The sequence below is a fragment of the Physeter macrocephalus genome, chromosome 13 (genome assembly GCF_002837175.3).
Source record: "Physeter macrocephalus isolate SW-GA chromosome 13, ASM283717v5, whole genome shotgun sequence".
Classification (NCBI taxonomy): Eukaryota; Metazoa; Chordata; class Mammalia; order Artiodactyla; family Physeteridae; genus Physeter; species Physeter macrocephalus.
Genome location: NC_041226.1, coordinates 26,177,753 through 26,198,476, shown reverse-complemented (window position 1 = coordinate 26,198,476; position 20,724 = coordinate 26,177,753). Strand labels below are relative to the sequence as shown.

At 38.9% G+C, this 20,724-nt stretch overlaps 1 protein-coding gene and 1 non-coding gene across 8 annotated transcripts in view; one reads left to right on the top strand and one right to left on the bottom strand.

Annotated features, from left to right (window-relative positions):
• Positions 1-20,724, bottom strand: part of MTRF1 (mitochondrial translation release factor 1) — a 67,753-nt gene that overhangs the window by 26,135 nt on the left and 20,894 nt on the right. For 4 of the 7 annotated variants that reach the window (XM_024126034.2, XM_024126033.3, XM_024126032.3 and 1 more), the window contains 7 exons: positions 18,568-18,658; positions 18,257-18,331; positions 17,317-17,742; positions 12,169-12,260; positions 10,278-10,359; positions 8,745-8,852; positions 1,991-2,163 (listed from right to left, as the gene is read on the bottom strand). In XM_024126034.2, coding sequence (XP_023981802.1) covers positions 1,991-2,163; positions 8,745-8,852; positions 10,278-10,359; positions 12,169-12,260; positions 17,317-17,734 — 873 coding nt within the window. In that variant the 5' untranslated portion in view covers positions 17,735-17,742; positions 18,257-18,331; positions 18,568-18,658. The other 3 variants (XM_024126036.1, XM_024126037.3, XM_028497564.1) reach the window with 3 other exon arrangements.
• On the top strand, positions 5,111-5,217 carry LOC112065432 (U6 spliceosomal RNA). The gene has a single exon (XR_002892033.1). It is a non-coding gene; the product is annotated as a U6 spliceosomal RNA (small nuclear RNA).

Here is a 20,724-nt window from a genome sequence, read left to right as displayed (position 1 = left end):
AGAGACTGTCATACATAGTGAAGTAAGTCAGAAAGAGAAAAACAAATACTGTATGCTAACACATATATATGGAATCTTAAAAAAAGAAAAAAAAGAAAATGGTCAGAGACAAGATGGGAATAAAGATGCAGACCTACTAGAGAATGGACTTGAGGATAAGGGGAGGGGGAAAGGGTAAGCTGGGACAAAGTGAGAGAGTGGCATGGACATATATACACTACCAAACGTAAAATAGATAGCTAGTGGGAAGCAGCCGCATAGCACAGGGAGATCAGCTCAGTGCTTTCTAACCACCTAGAGAGGTGGGATAGAGAGGGTGGGAGGGAGGGAGATGCAAGAGGGAAGAGATATGGAGACATATGTATATGTATAACTGATTCACTTTGTTATAAAGCAGAAACTGACACACCATTGTAAAGCAATTATACTCTAATAAAGATGTTAAAAAAAAAAAGAAAGAGAGCAAGAAGAAAGGAGGAGAGAAGGTAGTGGGGAGGAAAGTTCCTTACAGAAAAGAATGCCAGGTAATACATGTAGAGGAATGATGGAATTAGAAAATCACCATTTGCAATCCCAAACTAAATAACTAATTCAGGCAAAGATCATTAATGGATGTTAAAACCACAGAAGAAAAGTTGTTGGGAAGAGGACATATTACCCTAGAGATTACTTAGTAATTACAAAGGGAAAAATACACTTTCATAATGCAGATATTTTGTGGTCACCATCTTAATTAAATGCTCAAACCAATCCTCACTAAGAGTGGGAAAATATGATATCCTATGCCTTCTGATAAGATGCAACATGAGTATAACTACACCTGAAAAGTATTCTTGCTCAAAATGTATAACCTGAATAGAATGGAACATTTAAATATAACTTTCAATACAACATAGGACATAAAGGAACAATTTAAAGAATACTATGAGGAAACAATCAGATGAATGCAGATGTGGAACATTCTATAAGGCAAATGGTCTAGACTCTTCAAAAAGTCAATGTCATTAAAAGAAAAAAAAAAGAAAGGTTGGGAGACTGGTTCCAGACTTAAAGAGGTATAACAACCAATTGCAATGAGTGAAATTTGATGGGATCCTGCTTAAAAAAAAAATTGCTATAAAAATAAATTGTGATATTGTGATTTATAATAATATATATTGGTCTTTGTCCAGTTCTCACCCTAAGCCCCTTTCAACCACATTTGAGTTTATGTTAATGAGGTGATATTTGGAAAGCCTCTAGATAACCAAAGGATGGGGAGCTGATCCCAGGGGAACCAACCACATGATTGGAGGGCTGGAACTTTCATCTCCACTGCACTCCCAACCTCCAGGGAGCAGAATCCCCAAAGCCCAGTGATTTAATCAATCATGTCTATGTATGGAAGCCTCCATAAAAATCCCCAAAGCACAGGGTTCAGAGAGCTGCCAGGCTGATGAACACATGAAGCTGCTGGAAGGGTTGCGAGCCTGGAGAGGGTACAGAAGCTCTGCACCTCTTCCCACATACTTTGTCCTATGCACTTCTTCCATCTGTCTATTCCTGAGTTGTATCTTTTGTAATAAGCCAGTAGTCTAGTATGTAAACTGTTTTCCTGAGTTCTGTGAGCCACTTTAGTGTTATTTAACCTAAGGAGGGGGTCATGGGAACCTCCAGATGGATAACCAGTTGATCAGAAACACAGGAGACAACCAGGCCTTGTGATTGGCCTCTGAAGCAGAAGGGGAGGCTCTCTTGTGGGACTGAGTCTAGCCTGTAGGATCTGACGCCATCTCCAGGTAGATGGGGTCAGAACTGAGTTGAATTGTAGGACGACCACATGCTGTCCACAGAGAATTGAAGAACTACTTTGTCGGGGGGTAATGAACTCCACACATTTGGCGTGCAGAAGTACTCTGTGAGTATACAGAACACACAGGAGTTTTTCCTAGACAATAAAATTCTGGTTGATCTTCATAGATAACGGTATAGAGTTTAGGTAGGAGGTTACCTCATCTGGTTGAGGGAGGACAATAACTGACATCGTTCCCGTGTGAATACGCTGCATCCTTGACGACAGGCCCACCTCAGGAATTCGCTGAACTCGGTGAATCCCACCTTCATACTTCAAATGCTTATAGACATTGTCACCGGAAATTCGGGCGGCTGCATGATGTAGCCCACCTAGAAAAAATGTTCCAGCAATATTAATGAATTCTACTTTGAAAGGGATCAGGATCTTAGATGCCCTTAATGTAAGGCCTGGATGTGAGCATAGAGCCTGAGATGAGAACATAAGGTAGGTACAAAACTATATTTTCCCAATGTAAGTGAATTAATATATAAAAGGAAACATACCAAAATATTATTTATGGTTACCTCTGGAGAATAGAATAACAGCATGTTTTTCACTTTACTTTTTATACTTTTTTTGCTGCTAAGTTTTATATAATGAACAAATTTCACTTTTACAAAAATAGTATTAGAAAAAAATAATACTGGGATGTTTTCTACATTGAACTATACCATGCAATCTTAGGCTAATTTGGTGCCATATATAAAAAACTGTTCAGTAACATAGTAATTTGATAATGATGAATAATTCTATAGGTTCTCTCAAGTTCTCAAGAATCTAATGAAATTTAGCTATTGCTTATCTGTGGAGTGGGAAGGTAAGCACAAAAAACTCTTAATGCCTAGGCTAGTTTCTTTTTTTTTTTGCGGTACGCGGGCCTCTCACTGCTGTGGCCTCTCCCGCTGCGGAGCACAAGCTCCAGACGCGCAGGCCCAGCGGCCACGGCTCACGGGCCCAGCAGCTTCGCGGCAGGCGGGATCCTCCCGGACCGGGGCACGAACCCGCATTCCCTGCATCGGCAGGCGGACTCTCAACCACTGCGCCACCAGGGAAGCCCTAGTTTCTTACTGACTATGTTTTTTAAAAATGTTTTTATTACAAAATAATATACATGGAAAACCACATGAATGAAATGTATAGCTCAAGATCAAGAAAAAGAACCTTGTTGGACTTCTCTGGTGGTCCAGAGGTTAAGGCTCTGCACTTCCACTGCAGGGGGCACAGGTTCGATCCCTGATCAGTGAACTAAGATCCCGCCGCGCAGCGTGGCCACAAAAAAAAAAAAAAAAAAAAGAAAGAAAAAGAGCTTTGTCAGGCACCCCCAAAGCCCTCTCATATGCCCCTTCCTAGTTACAATCCCCTCCCCTTTTCATGAGTAAGCATTACCCTTCTATTCCCTTCTTTATTACAATTTTATTACCTAATGTGCTACCCTAGCCACTACAGTTTAGTTTTGTCCATTTAAAAAATTTGATATGTCTTTCAAATCTCTCAGCCTATAAGTTCGTCATCCATCTCTTTTGTTTACTTCAAATTATCTGTTGAAGAACAAGGGCTATTGATCTACAGAAATTACCCACGTTCTTTTTTTTTTAATTATTATTTTTTTAATTTTTAATTTTTTTTCTGGTCTCTGACCATAATTACCAAAATAGAAGGGCAATTACAGAAAATAGAAGGGCAATGAAAACATGTGAAATATCACCACAGGGATGCAATCAGCAAAATCCAGATGATCTATAGGACAAATCATCTAGTTCCCTTAACAAATGAATTGCAAGGAAAAAAATTAAAATTGAGGAGGTACCTGTGGATTACAAGAGATTTAAGAGACACATCAACCAACTGCAACATAAGGAAGTTATTTAGGTTTCAGTTTGAACAAAAACTATACAAAAAAATTTATGAGACAGGGAAATATGAACACTGACTGGATATTTGATTATACTAAGGAATTTTTTTTTTTGGTCTGACAATAGCAAAGTGACTATGTGTTTTTTTTTTAATAAGTGCTTATCTTTTTTTTTTCACACACACACACACACACACACACACACACACACACTGTATTTTATTCTTACAAGAGATAAATTGACACCAAGCATTGTAAATGGATGACCACAACAAAAGCAACAATGATTGCAATTACCAAACATGAAACACACTCATACTATGTCATAATATTGACATTCAGTCCAGTAATCCTCCACTGTAACAGCTCCTTTACTTTGCAGTGATAATTGATTTATATATTTTTTGCCTCTGAGTCCTTGTGCACACAAAATTAACCACCACATTACTTTAAGTGACCTCTCCCTGAATTCAACTGTTGAGCAGAGAATAACAAAACATATTTATAAACATTAATTAATCTGTTGGAGAGATGATGTAATATATTTCATAGACCCCCTTTAACTTGAAAAATATTTCAATTCCTTAGGTACCAGGAATACAGAATAATAGTGTCAGACCTACACTACACATCAAGAGCCATCACCCTCCATTGCTTCCACAATGACTATCTTTTAATTATTTAGTTTGGACTATTTATGTAGTGGTTGAGTATTTCCCCTATCTGTCCCAAGGTCACGAAACTACAAGACTTTAAGTCATTTGATATATGAATTTTTGCATGAAAATGTATTTTTTTCCAATCTTAGCTTTTAGTGCTATATCTCTGTGATTCTATTTCAATTAAACATTAAATATATATACATATAATTTTTTATAAATTTATTTATTTTATTTATTTTTGGCTGCATTGGGTCTTTGTTGCTGCGTGCGGGCTTTCTCTAGTTGTGGCAAGCGGGGGTTACTCTTCTCGCAGTGTGCGGGCTTGTCTTGTTGTGGTGCATGGGTTCTAGGCACGCGGGCTTCAGTAGTTGTGGCACGCGGGCTCAGTAGTTGTGGCTTGCGGGCTCTAGAGCGCGGGCTCAGTAGTTGTGGCACACGGTATAGTTGCTCTGCAGCATGTGGGATCTTCCCGGACCAGGGCTTGAACCCGTGTCCCCTGCATTGGCAGGCGGATTCTCAACCACTGTGCCACCAGGGAAGCCCATACATTAATATACATACTTTATAGGGCAGGTATTTTTTTCCTCTTTCTCTATCTTATTTATTTATTTATTTTTTGGCTGTGCCATGCAGCATGCAGGATCTTAGTTCGCTGACCAGGGATCAAACCCAGGCCCTGGCAGTGAAAGCACCAAGTCCTAACCACTGGACCACCAGGGAATTCCTGAAAATTTTTTCTTTTTTAATAAAAGACCTTTTTTTGTGCTCACTTCGGCAGCACATATACTAAAATTGGAACGCTACAGAGAAGATTAGCATGGCCCCTGTGCAAGGATGACCCACAAATCTGTGAAGCGTTCCATATTTTTTAAGTAATAAGGACCTACTGTATAGCACAGGGAGCTCTACTGAATATTCTGTAATGGCCTATATGGGAAAAGAATCTGAAAAGGAGTGGATATATGTGTATGTATAACTGATTCACTTTGCTGTACACCTGAAACTAACACAACATTGTAAATCCACTATACTCCAATAAAAATAAAAAATAAAAGGCCCTTTTACTTTCTAAAATGTCTTTATTTTATTTTGCTACTGAGTTAATGTATCTAAAAGAAAGATTTCCCAACCATTGTTTGGGCTGCTCTATGCAGCTGGAACAGAATCTCTCTTCCTGTTATTTATTAAGTTCACCTCCCTTTCATTATTGAAAGTTGAATTCAAAATATACGTCTCAGAGATTACATTCTCTCTTTCATATGCTGCTGTTTCTCATTACATTCTTGAAACTCTCTCCTCTCCTGCTTCCAAAATATTACACTGTTCTCATCCTTTTTCCTGCTTCTCCGACCCCTCTTTTTCTTTTCTTTTCTTTTTTTTTTTTTTTTTTTGTGGTATGCGGGCCTCCCTCTGTTGTGGCCCCTCCCGTTGCGGAGCACAGGCTCCGGACGCGCCACGACCCCTCTTTTTCTTTTGCCAACTAGTTTATCTTTCTAAATAAGGCCATTCTCCAACGTTTGGTACCCTGAAAGTTCCCTCTCTATAAACTCTCCCTCACTTACTCTCTCTCAGTATCAGACATTATCTCTGTGCTAACAGCTATCAGATCTCTCTCCTCAATTCTATTCTCTCACCAAAGCTCTGGTTACACGACTTCAGCATTTACTGGATATTTCTAAAGGGATGCTCACTGTAACAACACGCATAATAATTCAAAAACGACTTTCACTGTTCTGCCCAAATGGAGACTGCCTTCCAATTTCTATTCCATTCAAAGGCATGAATGAATATCACAATCTTCCCAGCTAGAAAGATTACATCCCTGTGGCTCATCTCCTTTGTATCAGAATAAACTAATGGGATGTAGTGTGGTTCTGGATCAGACAGACTTAAATCTAATCCCAGGACTGCCATTACTTAGTGTGTGATCTTGGATTAGTTACTTACTCTCTGAGCCTAGATCTTCATCTGTAAAATGGGATTAACAATATCCAGGGTTGTGAAGATCAAACGACACATACTGCACGCAGGACACAGTGGGCAAGCAATAGATCCTCTTGTCAGTTACCAAACTTTGCTCATTCTGCCTCTGAAGTTCTCTCATATGTGTCCCTACTCCCAGTTCTAACTCTTAGTCATACCTGGATTACTCTAATAACCTCTCTGCCATCTGCCTTCAATCTAGCCTCTTCGGTCCATCTTTCACACTGCTGTCAAAATAATCTTCTTAAAACAAACTTATGGTTGCCAAAGGGGAAAGGAGAGTAGGGGGAGGGATAAATAAGGAGGTTGGGATTAACATATACACACTACTATATAGAAAAGAGATAACCAACAAGGACCTACTGTATAGCATAGGGAACTATGCTCAATATTCTGTAATAACCTATAAGGGAAAAGAATCTGAAAAGGAATATATATATATACACACGCACACATAACTGAATCACTGTGCTGTACACCTGAAACTAACACCATATTGTAAATCATCTATACTTCAATTAAAAAAGAAAAAAAAGAATCTTCTTAAAATATATATTGGGAACTATGCTCAATATTCTGTAATAACCTATAAGGGAAAAGAATCTGAAAAGGAATATATATATATATATATATATACACATGCACACATAACTGAGTCACTGTGCTGTACACCTGAAACTAACACCATATTGTAAATCATCTATACGTCAATTAAAAAAGAAGAAAAAGAATCTTCTTAAAATATATATAAAAAAAAAAAAAAAAAAAAAAAAAAAAATATATATATATATATATAGATAGATCAAATCATATTCTTATTAGCAAAATCTTCAATAGCTCCCTAACAATCAAGGCCTGTTCATCTTTAATGTCTGCTTAAAATCTACTCTTTTGAACCTATTTCCTCTCACTTCTCATCACAAATATCCTCTGGTTTAATTGGCTTCCTCACTTCTACACACACAGCAAGATCTTTCCCACCACCATGCTCTTGCTCAAATTGGTCCTTCCCTCTGCTCTCGTTGGGTCTTCCCTTTGAAACCGTGCACCTCAGATTGGGACTTGAACCCATGTGCTGGGACTCGAACCCAGCCTAAACCCTGATTGGGACTTGAACCCACATGGCTAGGACTCAAAGCCGACCAAAACCCATGGTCTTCCAACTGAGATAACATACCTGGTTTTAGGACTTAATGAAGCTCAGGTTCTTGATGTCTCATCACAGAAAGAATTCAGTGAGAGGCAAAGTGATAGGTAAGAAGTGGATTTATTTAGAGAGAAATACACTCCACAGATATAGTGTGGGCCATCTCAGGAGGTGAGAACAGCACCAGAGTATGGAGTTGTCAGTTTTTAAGCAGGGGGTGGGTAGGGTAACTTCATAGGCTAATGAGTGGCAGGAGTATTCCAGCTATTTGGGGAAGGGGGCGGGGATTTCCGGGAATTGGGCCACCACCCAATTTTTCATCCTTATGGTTAGCCTTGGAACTGTCATGGTGCCAGTCGGTGTGTCATTTAGCTTGCTGATGTATTACAATGAGCATATACTGAGGCTCAAGGTCTAGCGGAAGTCGACGTGTCCACCATCTTGGACCCATTTGGCTCTAATCAGTTTATGTCATGTCCTCGGGCTATGTCATTCTTTCAAAGGTTGCGCCCTGCCCGCTTCCCTCCTGTTTCACCTTTCCTAACCACTGGCTGTATTTCAAATCCATATGACGCACAAACTTACTTATGCTCTATACTTGTTTTCATTTCCCTCGATTGTTTAACTTACATGAATCCTCCTTCCCCACTTTGATAATTTGTGGGTTATTATTCATGGGCCCTCTGTCTACTACAGTGTATCTTTGTGTAACCAAGCAGACAAAAACTTCCAGATGGATTAAGAGAATCGAACAAAAAAGAATTACTGTCAGATGTTCTGATTTAACATACTTCAGTATTTAAAAGTTTAAAGACTCACATTGGTTCTTATTGTTTATGTTGTCTAAGTTTTTATCAGCCCAACTAGGGTGGGAGCTTCTTGAAAATAAAGACAAATGACTAACTTTTTCTGCATTCCCATAAACCTCCAACACATCATTAGTACTTTAGAGTAAAAACCTTAATACATCTTGGCTTTGAACAACAGAGCAATGATTTTTCAGGCAAGGCATATCTCAACCCTCCACAGGGAAAGTTTCTCTAATTCAGATACTCCTTCCTAGGAGGATACTTCCTTCCCTCCCACTATCTTCTCCCATAGTAAGAATTCTACTATAGTAAGCCACTGTGATTGATGAGCCCATGTCACAGTATTTAGTAGATATAGGTCAAGTGTTTTAAAAAATGGGACAACATGGTTCTAATCAATATCAGAAGAAAAACAACTTCCAGCATCATCTATGGACAAATCCTCAAATACACCTACCATAATCAGCTGGTGTATAATTCAGAAGTTCAAATTTCCAGTGTTTGTAGCTTGAATAATTCTGATACATATCAAATATTTCCCGGGTAAATTGTTGGCAGATATCACCTAAGAGAAAATACAGAAATATTCAGTCAGCACACATTTCTCCAAAGAAGACATATAGATGGCCAGTAGGCACATGAAAAGATGCCCAACATTGCTATTAGAGAAATGCAAATCAAAACTACAATGAGGTATCACCTCACACTGCTCAGAATGGCCATCATCAAAAAGTCTACAAACAATAAATGCTGGAGAGGGTGTGGAGAAAAGGGAACCCTCCTGCACTGTTGGTGGGAATGTAAACTGGTGCAGCCACTCTGGAAAACAGTATGGAGGTTCCTTCAAAAACTAAAAATAGAGTTGCCATGTGACCCAGCAATCCCATTCTTGGGCATATATCTGGAGCAAACTCTAATAAGAAAAGATACATGCACCCCAATGCTCATAGCAGCACTATTTACAATAGCCCAAACATGGAACCTAAATGTCCATCAACAGAGGAATGGATAAAGATGTGGTACATATATACAATGGAATACCACTCAGTCATAAGAATAAATGAAATAATGGCATTTGCAGCAACATGGATGGACTTAGAGATTATCATACTAAGTGAAGTAAGTCAGAAAGAGAAAGACAAGCACCATATGATATCACTTGCATGTGGAATCTAAAATATGACATAGATGAACTTATTTACAAAACAGAAACAGACTCACAGACATAGAAATCAAACTTATGGTTACCAAAGAGGATATAGCAGCACTATTTACAATAGCCCAAACATGGAACCTAAATGTCCATCAACAGAGGAATGGATAAAGATGTGGTACATATATACAATGGAATACCACTCAGTCATAAGAATAAATGAAATAATGGCATTTGCAGCAACATGGATGGACTTAGAGATTATCATACTAAGTGAAGTAAGTCAGAAAGAGAAAGACAAGCACCATATGATATCACTTGCATGTGGAATCTAAAATATGACATAGATGAACTTATTTACAAAACAGAAACAGACTCACAGACATAGAAATCAAACTTATGGTTACCAAAGAGGATAGGGGGTGGGGAGGGATAAATTAGGAGTTTGGGATTAGCAGATACAAACTACTATGTATAAAATAGATAAACAACAAGGTCCTACTGTATAGCACAGTAGGACAGAAAATATTCAATATCCTGTAATACACCAAAATAAAAAGAATATGAAAAAAATATACATTTATAACTGAATCACTCTGCTGTACACCAGAAACTAACACAGCATGGTAAATCAACTATATTTCAATAAAAAATTTTTTAAAAAATCAGCACAAATTTCTTAGAGAGTCCTCCTTAAGTAAAAACCCCTTAGGAGTTGAGAAATGACTACTTCCGAAGTGAAACACATTTAACAGACTTTTAAAGTTATAGTGTGTCATATCAAGGTAACATTTAAGTATTTTTTAAGATCATTTACAATAAAATTATTTTATTGACCTCCAGTAGTTCTTCCAGATGTCACCTCTAAAATAACATCATTTTTGTCACATTTCTCCTTTGGCACTAGACTCTGGAGAAGCTGAAAAAGGAAAAACAAAAAAATCAGTATTAGTGTGTATATTTTCCATGGTATACTGCTATTCCTTGAACTTAGATAAAAGACCCCCAAATACTAAAAAATCAGTAATTAACAAAATCATAGAGCATCTCAAAGAGGTCTGGTCCTAAAATGCTTTAATAAGTAGACCTAATTAGGCCTAAAATAAATGATGATTCATGTTAACAATGAAGTTATTTGCTGGCATATTTTCTACAATGCTATCAAATTATCTTAATTTTCTAAAATGCAAAAGTTTAGATCAAAGTCCAGTGTTCCATTCAATTTTCTTCAAATTTTGCTTCTGATTACTCTTAAACAGTAGCTTCTTTCATCTAATGAAAGAAGTAAGCTTTGAAAGTCTTCATTTGGAGAAAATGAGGACTTTTAACATATGATTATATATTCTCTCCCACAATAAATGACAGCGGACGGACACCAGGCCGTGCCCTGTCTTCTCAGCAGAGTTGCTGTTTAAAGAGTAGATTGAGGACTCCCAAGGCAAGGCTCAAATAGTTTCTCAGTGTGACAAGAAAAAAAGGGGCTTTCTAATAAAGAAAGCAACCAACTTACCTCTTAGGAAGAAAAGGGAAGCAACTTTATTTTTATTATTACTAAAAGGTCTTTCAAATCAAACTGAAAGTATCTATGTGTCATGATTCTCCCTACTGACAATTTTTGAAATAGTCCATCTCTGCTAGAAATGATATAGCCTGCAGGAGAGAATAGTAGACTAAGAGTCAGATGTCCTACATCTGCTTTTGACTAGCTGTTTAAATCAGTGAAAAAAATAACTGATACCTCCACCTCATCCTCCTCAACCCCTCAAAAAGTCCCTCTAGAGATTATCATACTAAGTGAAGCAAGCCAGACAGAGAAAGACAAATATCATATGATATTGCTCATATGTGGAATCTAAAAAAAAAAAGATACAAATTAACTTATTTACAAAACAGAAATAGACTCACAGACATAGAAAACAAACTTATGGTTACCAAAGGGAGAAGGGGTTTGGGATTAACATACATACACTACCGTATATAAAATATATAACTAACAAGGACCTACTGTAAAGCACAGGGAATTATACTGAATATTTTGTAACAACCTATAAGGGAAAAGAATCTGACAAAGAAGATATATACATATCTAAATCACTGTGCTGTACACCTGAAACTAACACAACATTGTAAATCAACTATACTTCAAGGAAAAAAAATGTCTCTCTACTGGATTCCCAGGGTAGGGAAGACTGAGGGTAGGAGGATGGCAAATATGACAAAGGGGCACATAGTACATGGCACTGTATTTTCATTTTCTTTTAGACAAACCATCCATTGAGCTAGAAGGGACTAAAGACTTGTATTAACCCACTGTCTCTTTGCCCTTGTATTCATTCCATTCTATCCTGAGTGCAAATTTTCAATCCTTAATTAACCCAGTTACCATGTACCACTCCCTCTTTCTAAGACTTGAAACCCCCTGACTCTTCTCCACGTTGAAGTAAATTTCTTCACTAGCATGTGTTCCCTTGTCTGGTAACTTAATAGATTCAGCTTTGGAGTACTTTTGTCTGAGGCTGGGAGGGTGGTTTCATTCCTTGCCAACACAATCTGTTCAATCTCATTCTGTAGTAAATGACAGCACTAAACCCAACATTATCAATCATCATAAGAGAAGACTTAATCAACTGGTGTTTGGAAAATACTTTGAGCAGCAAAACATAGTCTAGCAAGAATAGTATTCCTTTACGTTAACATTACTGAGATTAGTTTACCTCTTAAAACATACCTCACTGTATAACATGTTGATTTTCTGAAGAATGGTTTGCCTCTCTTCCAAAGCAAGTTCTTGTAACTGCTTTTCATCTTGTTTATTTAGACCTACAAACCATCGACAGAAATAATGGTAAAAATGTTTAAATACTTACAAAGAAATTCTTAAATAGCTACCTAATCTCTACCTACTAGGTTTTACTTCAGTTGTGAAGGCAAGGGATTATACAAAATAACAGAATAGTTAGAGAATGTAAAGTAAGTATTTGCTAAGTGTGTCCAAGCTAAGTGTGTCCAAAAAACTCAGTGTGAAAACAAGTAAGATCTTGCCCCAAGGAGCTGGTGATTTGAACGTCTATAAGTAATTACAGAAATCAGTGATTAATCAAACAGGTTGAAAAAGGGACTGGCTAGTTAAATGTAAACCCGAATAAGCTAAGTTTCAGGGTAAACTGGGGCAACCATTTCTTGTCGAAAGCTGGCAGCCATTACCCAGCACACTGTGAGTAATGTAGCATGGCTAGAACCTCCTTTTTTTTTTTTAACAGAAGTCAGAAATAAGACCTCTTAAAAATTCTGAAACCTCTTGAAATGTTCATACTTAGTAAACATTTTTTAAAAACACCACATGGGTCAAAAAAACACACATCTTTGCAAACCTCTGCTTTATGGAAAGAACGGTCGTTTTCACATCATTTCAAAGCAGAAAGTTAAATCATGGAGCTCTAACAACATAAGCTATCAATGAGATAGTGGCCAAGTAGGGTGGATCCCATAACCTTTGACTCCGTTGCTTTAGATGCCCAGAGACTCCATTTGTCACTGGTGATGTGTGCTAGATGAGGTAGAAATTTTTGATTCTTAAAAATAAAGAAGAGGGCTTCCCTGGTGGCGCAGTGGTTGAGAGTCCGCCTGCCGATGCAGGGGACACGGGTTCGTGCCCCAGTCTGGGAAGATCCCACGTGCCGCGGAGCGGCTGGGCCCGTGAGCCATGGCCGCTGAGCCTGCGCGTCCGGAGCCTGTGCTCCGCAACGGGAGAGGCCACAGCAGAGGGAGGCCCGCGTACCGCAAAAAAAAAAACAAAAAAAAAACAAAAAAAAAGAAGAAAATATAAATGAAGACTCATAAAGGAGAGAAGGCTCTTTAAAATTCTCTTCTAGTCATGGAAGTCATTCGGGTCTGGTGGGATTCTATGCCTCATTCCTGCTTTCAACATTTCACACTTACTCTGTGCTAAATACTCTACCAGTTGCTGGGGACACAAGGATGAATAAAACATGGTTCAGGGCTAACGTGGCTCAGTCTGGTGCGAAAGGTGGACACATTCACTCGATTACAATACGTGGTATGGGCAGTGCCGTCGAGGCCTAAAGGGTGGTCTAACCCAGACTTCAACCCTTAAGGAAGGTTCCTAGATAAGGTGCCATCTGAACTCAATTCTAATTATGGATCACCTGTTGCAGAATTGTAATATCGCTACCTGCCTCACCTTGCGCACATAAGTCTCGGGTCAGAGGTACCAGAAAAACCTGCTGATTTGCAATCATATAAAATTATTTTTGTGGCTTTTTATTATTTACTGAACTGTAAGATCCAGTCTAGTTCAATTTCACTGTATCAACAGATTCAAGAGTCTATTATACCTTATGTTTGGTGCTGCAGGAAATAAAGATGAATGAGACACAGGCCCTGTACTTGAGGAACAGGGAAAGGGACTGAAGTTAAGACAATTACATAACGGATCAGAATATAATACAGAGAAAGGCAATCATACTTGTTTTACAGAGGGGAGTGAAGACAAAGGATGATATTCAAGCCATACTCTGTAAGCAGACTGAAATTTAAGAAGGTGAAATTGGTGGGCTAACAACATGAGCAAAGACAAAGACATGGGATGGTCTGAGTATATTCAGGGAATGGCAAATTGTTTTGGTTGGAAGCGAGAATATGCAAAGGGAATTAATATACTACACAGGGAGGGGGGGGGTCACGCGGCAGAGACTATTAAATGCCAAGCCAAGCAATCTATATTTATAGGCAATGGGAGTTACTGGAAATTCAGAGCAGGAGAGAAATATGATTAAGGTTGTACTTAGGCTGGGAAAGCTTGGAGGTGAGACTACAAGTTAGGAATTTATTGTAATCATCTAGGATGGGATATAATGAAAATATAAACTAGTGGAAAGAATAGAAGAGGACTCATGCAAGATATATTACAGAGGTAGACCCTGTTGGACTTTGAGTCACTGTGCAGTGGATAAGAGCAGAGGCTGTGGAGTCTCCTTGATCGGGTTCAAATTCCTGCTCCTCTCCTGACTGGCTAAGTGACCTCTGGCATTTTAACCTCTCAGTTTCTTCATCTATAAAGTGAGAATATTAATAATAATTCCTACCTTATAAGGTCATTGGGAACATTTCAAATGAAGTAATATTTGCAAATGCTTACCTTAGTTCCTGGCACATACTAAGACTTAGTAAATGTAGCTATTATCACTATTATTATAAAATAGCAGAATTGTAGAAGAAACTTTAGAAGCAATCTACTAATACTTTAATCCAAGCTACGAATATTACACATGATGCAAACATGGCTGAAAGAGGTTATGTCAATTTAATTTGGAAAGCATTTAGTAAGCTCCTATTATGTGCAAGCAACTTTCCCAAACTAATTAATTACAAATTTGAGTGGCATTATGCAAAAGAGTAAAAAATAATCCTCGTTAAAAGAGGGGAGAGGGAATTCCCTGGCGGTCCAGTGGTTAGGACTCTGCACTTCCACTGCAGGGGGCACATGTTCAATCTCTGGTCAGGGAACTAAGATCCCGCATGCCTCATGGCCAAAAAAAAAGTGAGAGACTCACAGACCACTAATAGAAGGCAGAAAAAGGTAAGGCTTTGGACATCCAGGACTTTACAGGTATACCTGTGACTGGCCTCAATGCTGCTTAACATCTCTAAGGCTTAATGAAACAGGATGGAGCACAAAAGAAAGTTTATAGATTAAACTAAAAGCCAATAGCAAGGGACTTTCCTGGTGGTTCAGTGGTTAAGACTCTGTGCTCCCAATGCAGGGGGCCTGGGTTCCATCACTGGTCACGAAACTAGATCTCGCATGCTGCAACTGAAGATGCGGTGTGCTGCAAATAAGACCTGGCACAGCCAAATAAATAAATATTTAAAATAAAATACAATAAAAGCCAATAGCAAAATTTGGATTGGGACATCCCTGGTAGCGCAGTGGATAGGACGCCATGCTCCCAATGCAGGGGGCCCAGGTTCGATCCCTGGTCAGGGAACTAGATCCCACGTGCATGCCGCGACTAAGAGTTTGCATGCTACAACTAAGACCCAGTGCAACCAAATAAATAAATAAATATTAAAAAAAAAAAAAAAGAGGGCTCATGTTCTTTTAAAAAAAAAAAAAACTTGGATAAATGTTGCATCCCAGGTTAGTCCATTATACTTTTCTCTCAACTTCTGTATATTTTGGAAATTTTTCATAAAAGAAAAAATGTTAAGGCAATAAAATATTAAGATACTAAAATTAAAAATTAACACTTCTCACATTATATATAAAATTAACTCATATAGATCAATGACCTAAATACAAGAACTAAAAATATAAAACCCTTGGAAGAAAACATAGATGTGAACCTTTGTGACCTTGGATTATGCAATAATTTCTTAGATATGTCACCAAAATACAAACAAGAGAAAAAAAAGATAAACTGAACATCATCAAAATTAAAAACTGTGGAGGCTTCCCTGGTGGCGCAGTGGTTGAGAGTCCCGCCTGCTGATGCAGGGGACATGGGTTCGTGCCCCGGTCCGGGAGGATCCCACATGCCGCGGAGCGGATGGGCCCGTGAGCCATGGCCGCTGAGCCTGCGCGTCCGGAGCCTGTGCTCCGCAACGGGAGAGGCCACGACAGTGAGAGGCCCGCGTACCGCAAAAAAACAAACAAACAAACAAACAAACAACAACAACAAAAAAAACTGTGGTGCTTCAAGGGACAACCCACAGAATGGGAGAAAATTTTTGCAAATAATATATCTGATAAGGAACTCGTATCTGTAATATAAAGAACTCTTACAAATCAATAATAAAAAAGACAACTCAATTAAAAAATGGGCAAAGGATCTAAACAGTCATTTATCCAAAGGTGATATACAATAGCCAACAGGCACATAAAAAGACACTCAACACCATTAATCAGGGAAGTGCAAATCAAAACCACAGTAAGATACCACTTCACACACACTAGGAAGGCTAGAATCTAAAGGGCGGATCACAAGGGTTGGAAAGGATGTAGAAACACCAGAACGCTCATACAATGAGGATGGAATGTAAAATGGTTCAGCCACTTTGGAAAACCAGTCTGGCAGTTCCTCAAAAGGTTAAACATGGAGTTACCACACAACTTAGCAATATATGTCCACACGAAAACCCGTACAGGGATGTTCAAAACAGCATTGTTCATAATAACGAAAAAAGTGGAAAAACTCAATAACCAACAACTGATGAATGGATAAATAAAATGTGGTATATCTATACAATGGGACATAATTCAGCAATAAAAAGAAATGAAGTACAGAAACATGCTACAACATAAATGAACCTTAAACATATGCTAAGTGAAAGAAGCCAGTCACATAGGGTAACATATTGTATGATTCCATTTATATAAAATGCCTGAAATAGGAACTGTATAGAGATAGAAAGTAGATTAGTGGGTGTCTAGGGCTGGCACGGATGGGGGGGATTGGCATGAGATGGCTAAAGGGTGCAGGGTTTCTTTTTGGGGTGATGAAATAATACCCATACCATATAAGCCCTCTGACGGGGTAGGAATTGTACTTTTGTGTCCCTGGTATGTAGCACATGGGACAGTGCCCAATAAAGGTCTATTAATAAATTAAAGCTTCTGAAAAGGTCAATATTTAGTCTCCCAGACCCTAAGCGCTTCTTGGCAAGTACCACAAGGACCTCGGTCTCTTAGTAGTTGCTCTTTAGTAGCTGAAATACTTCAAATACCCAGAGTACAGAGTCCTGTCCTTTCCAAGTGCAGGGCTTACTACGTGCAGGCTTTTTAAAAGACTGTGTTCAATATATCTTTAACTTAGAAAATCAATCCTGTACTTGTACACACACATCTTTTACTTACTTTTACACATTGATTCTAATTCTTCAATGGCTTGTTCAGCCTCCTGAATTTTTTTGTAAATGACTGCAAGCGGTGCCAGCTCAGCATGCCGTTGATTCAAGGACCTCCGGTCCGCTTCACTCACAGAGATATGCTGCAAACAATGATCAAGTGTTTGGTACTCCTTACTCAGGTCCTCCATATATTTCTGTAGTGCTTGACGCTTCCAGAGCATCCTGGTATCTTGATGACAATATCTCCTGGACCAATTCTCACTTAACAGACAATGGAGCATGTGATTCCTGTTTTGTCTAAAAACCCACAGCCTTGTGTCAAGAGGTATCTGTGTAAGTCGATGAGAATGGAGATGGACATGGCACTGGTGGTGACCATTAAGACATGGATGTCTAAAAAGCCAAACAAACAGGTGACGATTCATTTCAGCATCTGAAACAAAATAAACACAATGTGAGAAATATCAACTCCACAGATATGAAAGCTGGAAGGAGCCTCAAGAAATCTTGCTCAATTCACTGCCTCAGCCAGCTCCAAACACAGTCCCTAAATTCAATAACCCACAAAAAGAAACGAATCTTCAAATCTGTGAATATAACAAAATAAATGAAGGGAGTGCTGTTTTCTACCCACTCAACATATATAATTAACTAAGGCAAATGAGTGGGAGTGTAACTAATAAATATATCAATAGAATGGGTTAAATCAGCCATTTTCTAGAAAGTACCCAGAATCTAAAATTGAGTGTGTGAATAAGCTCTTGACAAGTATGAAATAATCATGCAAACTTTAGGTGGTTCACATATTAATAGATTTTTAAAGTTTGAAGGAAACATTACTTCCTTGTCTAATTCCTAGGTATCCAGATGCCCAAGGTAGTCGAGTAACTTAATCCTGATTATTCATTCTGCCAGACAGAGACAGAGCTGAGGTGAATGCAGCTTGCCTGTTCAGACTTCAGTGCTTTTCATTCCCAACTATGCAATCACTCTTCGAAGGTGCTTCCCTTTTAGCTGAGATCCTAAAGGACGGAAAATTTATATATTAACAGACTAAGAAAGTAGAAAGTTTGGTAAAAAAAAAAAAAGACAATGATGATAATTATATTCAATGAAAAAAGCAGAATCAAAACAATAGAATCTCAATTAGATTTACAAATTTTTCTACAGTATATGGAATACATGGGTTTATGGGGACACAACCACAACATAAGTTGAGGAAGAGCTTTATTTTGAAAAAAGAAAAGTAAAAACATACCAAAATGTTAATAAGATGATCTATAGTTGTGGGATTATGGATTCCTTTTGCTTCCTTTTTTTCTTCTACTTCTTCGTGTTTTCCAAGTTTCCTATACATTTAGCACATACTACTTTTACAATCAGGAAGAAAAATTACTTTAAAAAACTACATGTTAGGTGAAATTAGTTATGTACAATAATTATCTGTTCTTCCCTCTAACAGAGATAATCAAAAGAGCTAACAAACGTACACAATGGTTTTACTGAGTAAGAAAGAGAAGATAAAGTGTTCTAAGAAAAATACTTTGCCCCTAAAATCCTGAGGTTCAAAGTTGAAATAAGGATCAAAATTGATCAGAATCTACCTTTATTGTCTCCAGTGTTCCTACTACGTTAGGTGTATTCATATATTAGCTCATTTGATCATTGTAAGTCTGCTAACTTGGATACTGTTATCTCCTAGGAAATAAAATATTCAGAATAGTCCTAAAATATTCAGTTTGCAGGGCTGTACTAAGGAAATTTAACATACTGAATCACATTGAGAAAAGGACTGCGGGAAGCATGCACCAAGGCACAGTAGCCACAAATGTTACAGTCCTGCAGCAGGAGTTTCTGCATGTCTTCACATTGAGACAAGCTGGGACCTGGGACCCTTTGCTGCAGTGCTGCAATGCCTGCACCTGGACAAATGTTTCCTTAAGCAACAAAATGCAAAGAAATGATAAGGGGCTAAAAATAACTGTGTGCATGCACAGTTGGGGCAAATTCTGGACAACTAGATAAAAGGAGACCAAAAAGCCCAACTGCCACCTCTGAAGAGCTGGCAGCAAAAGCAGGGGGTGGGGAGCAAAAGTAGGGTACTGTGCATGCCCTCTGCACACAACACAGCCAAGGGGATGGGCAGACCACTTAAGCCTCCCCTCTGCTGGATCCCTGGACACACCCCTACCCTCACCCCATGTAAGGAACCTGCTCACTCCCCTCTGCTGCAGCAGGGGCCACAATATAGCCTTGCCCGAATTTCTTGTCTGGCCTCTGATCAATATCTACTGATTAAGGAGGCCAGGAACCCTGGTCTGTAACAACCTCTAGTCACAGAAAGTGTGTCCATTTGAAAAAGGACATAACAAAAAAAATGGCAAAAAGATTTTTGTTAAAACACCTCTAAATTTCCATTTTAGAAATAGTAGAAAAGGTAACTCTCAAGGTTATGAACCTCAATGTTAAGTAAATCCCAAGACGTTTACCTTCTAGGCTTATCTACACCCGAGAATAGTAAGCCTTCTCCATCACCACCCCCACAGTAACAGGATTAAAATGATACTCTAGGGGCTTTCCTGGTGACGCAGTCGTTTAATAAGGGTCCGCCTGCCAAGGCAGGGGACGTGGGTTCAAGCCCTGGTCCGGGAAGATCCCATATGCCGCGGAGCAACTAAGCCCGTGCGCCACAGCTGCTGAGCCTGCGCTCTAGGGCCCATGAGTCACAACTACTGAGCCCTCATGCCACAACTACTGAAGCCTGCGCGCCTGGAGCCCGTGATCTGCAACGAGAGAAGCCACCGCAATGAGAAGCCCGCGCACCGCAACGAAGAGTAGCCCCCGCTCGCTGCAACTAGAGAAAGCCCGCGCGAAGCAAAGAAGACCCAACGCAGCCAAAAATAAATAAAAATTAAAAATAAAATGATACTCTAGGAACAACTCTCAGCCTTGGCAAGTCAGAAGTGACACTAAGCCGGCACGAGAGCATCACGTGTAGCCACACTAACTCGGTATATGGAGTGATCCCATAAGGAGACACCATGGGAAAAAAAAAAAAGCTGGAGAAGGAAAATAGACTTTTAAGACCAGAAAGGAGAAGTGAACTGTGAGCACGTTAAAAAAAAAAAAAAAAAAAAAAAAGACAGAAAGGACGTTAGGTTTCCTTACGGAGGTCAGAACCTTCTGTGGTCCACGACACTAAGCCGGCACGAGAGCATCACGTGTAGCCACACTAACTCGGTATATGGAGTGATCCCATAAGGAGACACCATGGGAAAAAAAAAAAAAAAGCTGGAGAAGGAAAATAGACTTTTAAGAGCAGAAAGGAGAAGTGAACTGTGAGCACGTTAAAAAAAAAAAAAAAAAAAAAAGAAAGAAGGTAGGTTTCCTTTCCGAAGTCAGAACCTTCTGTGGT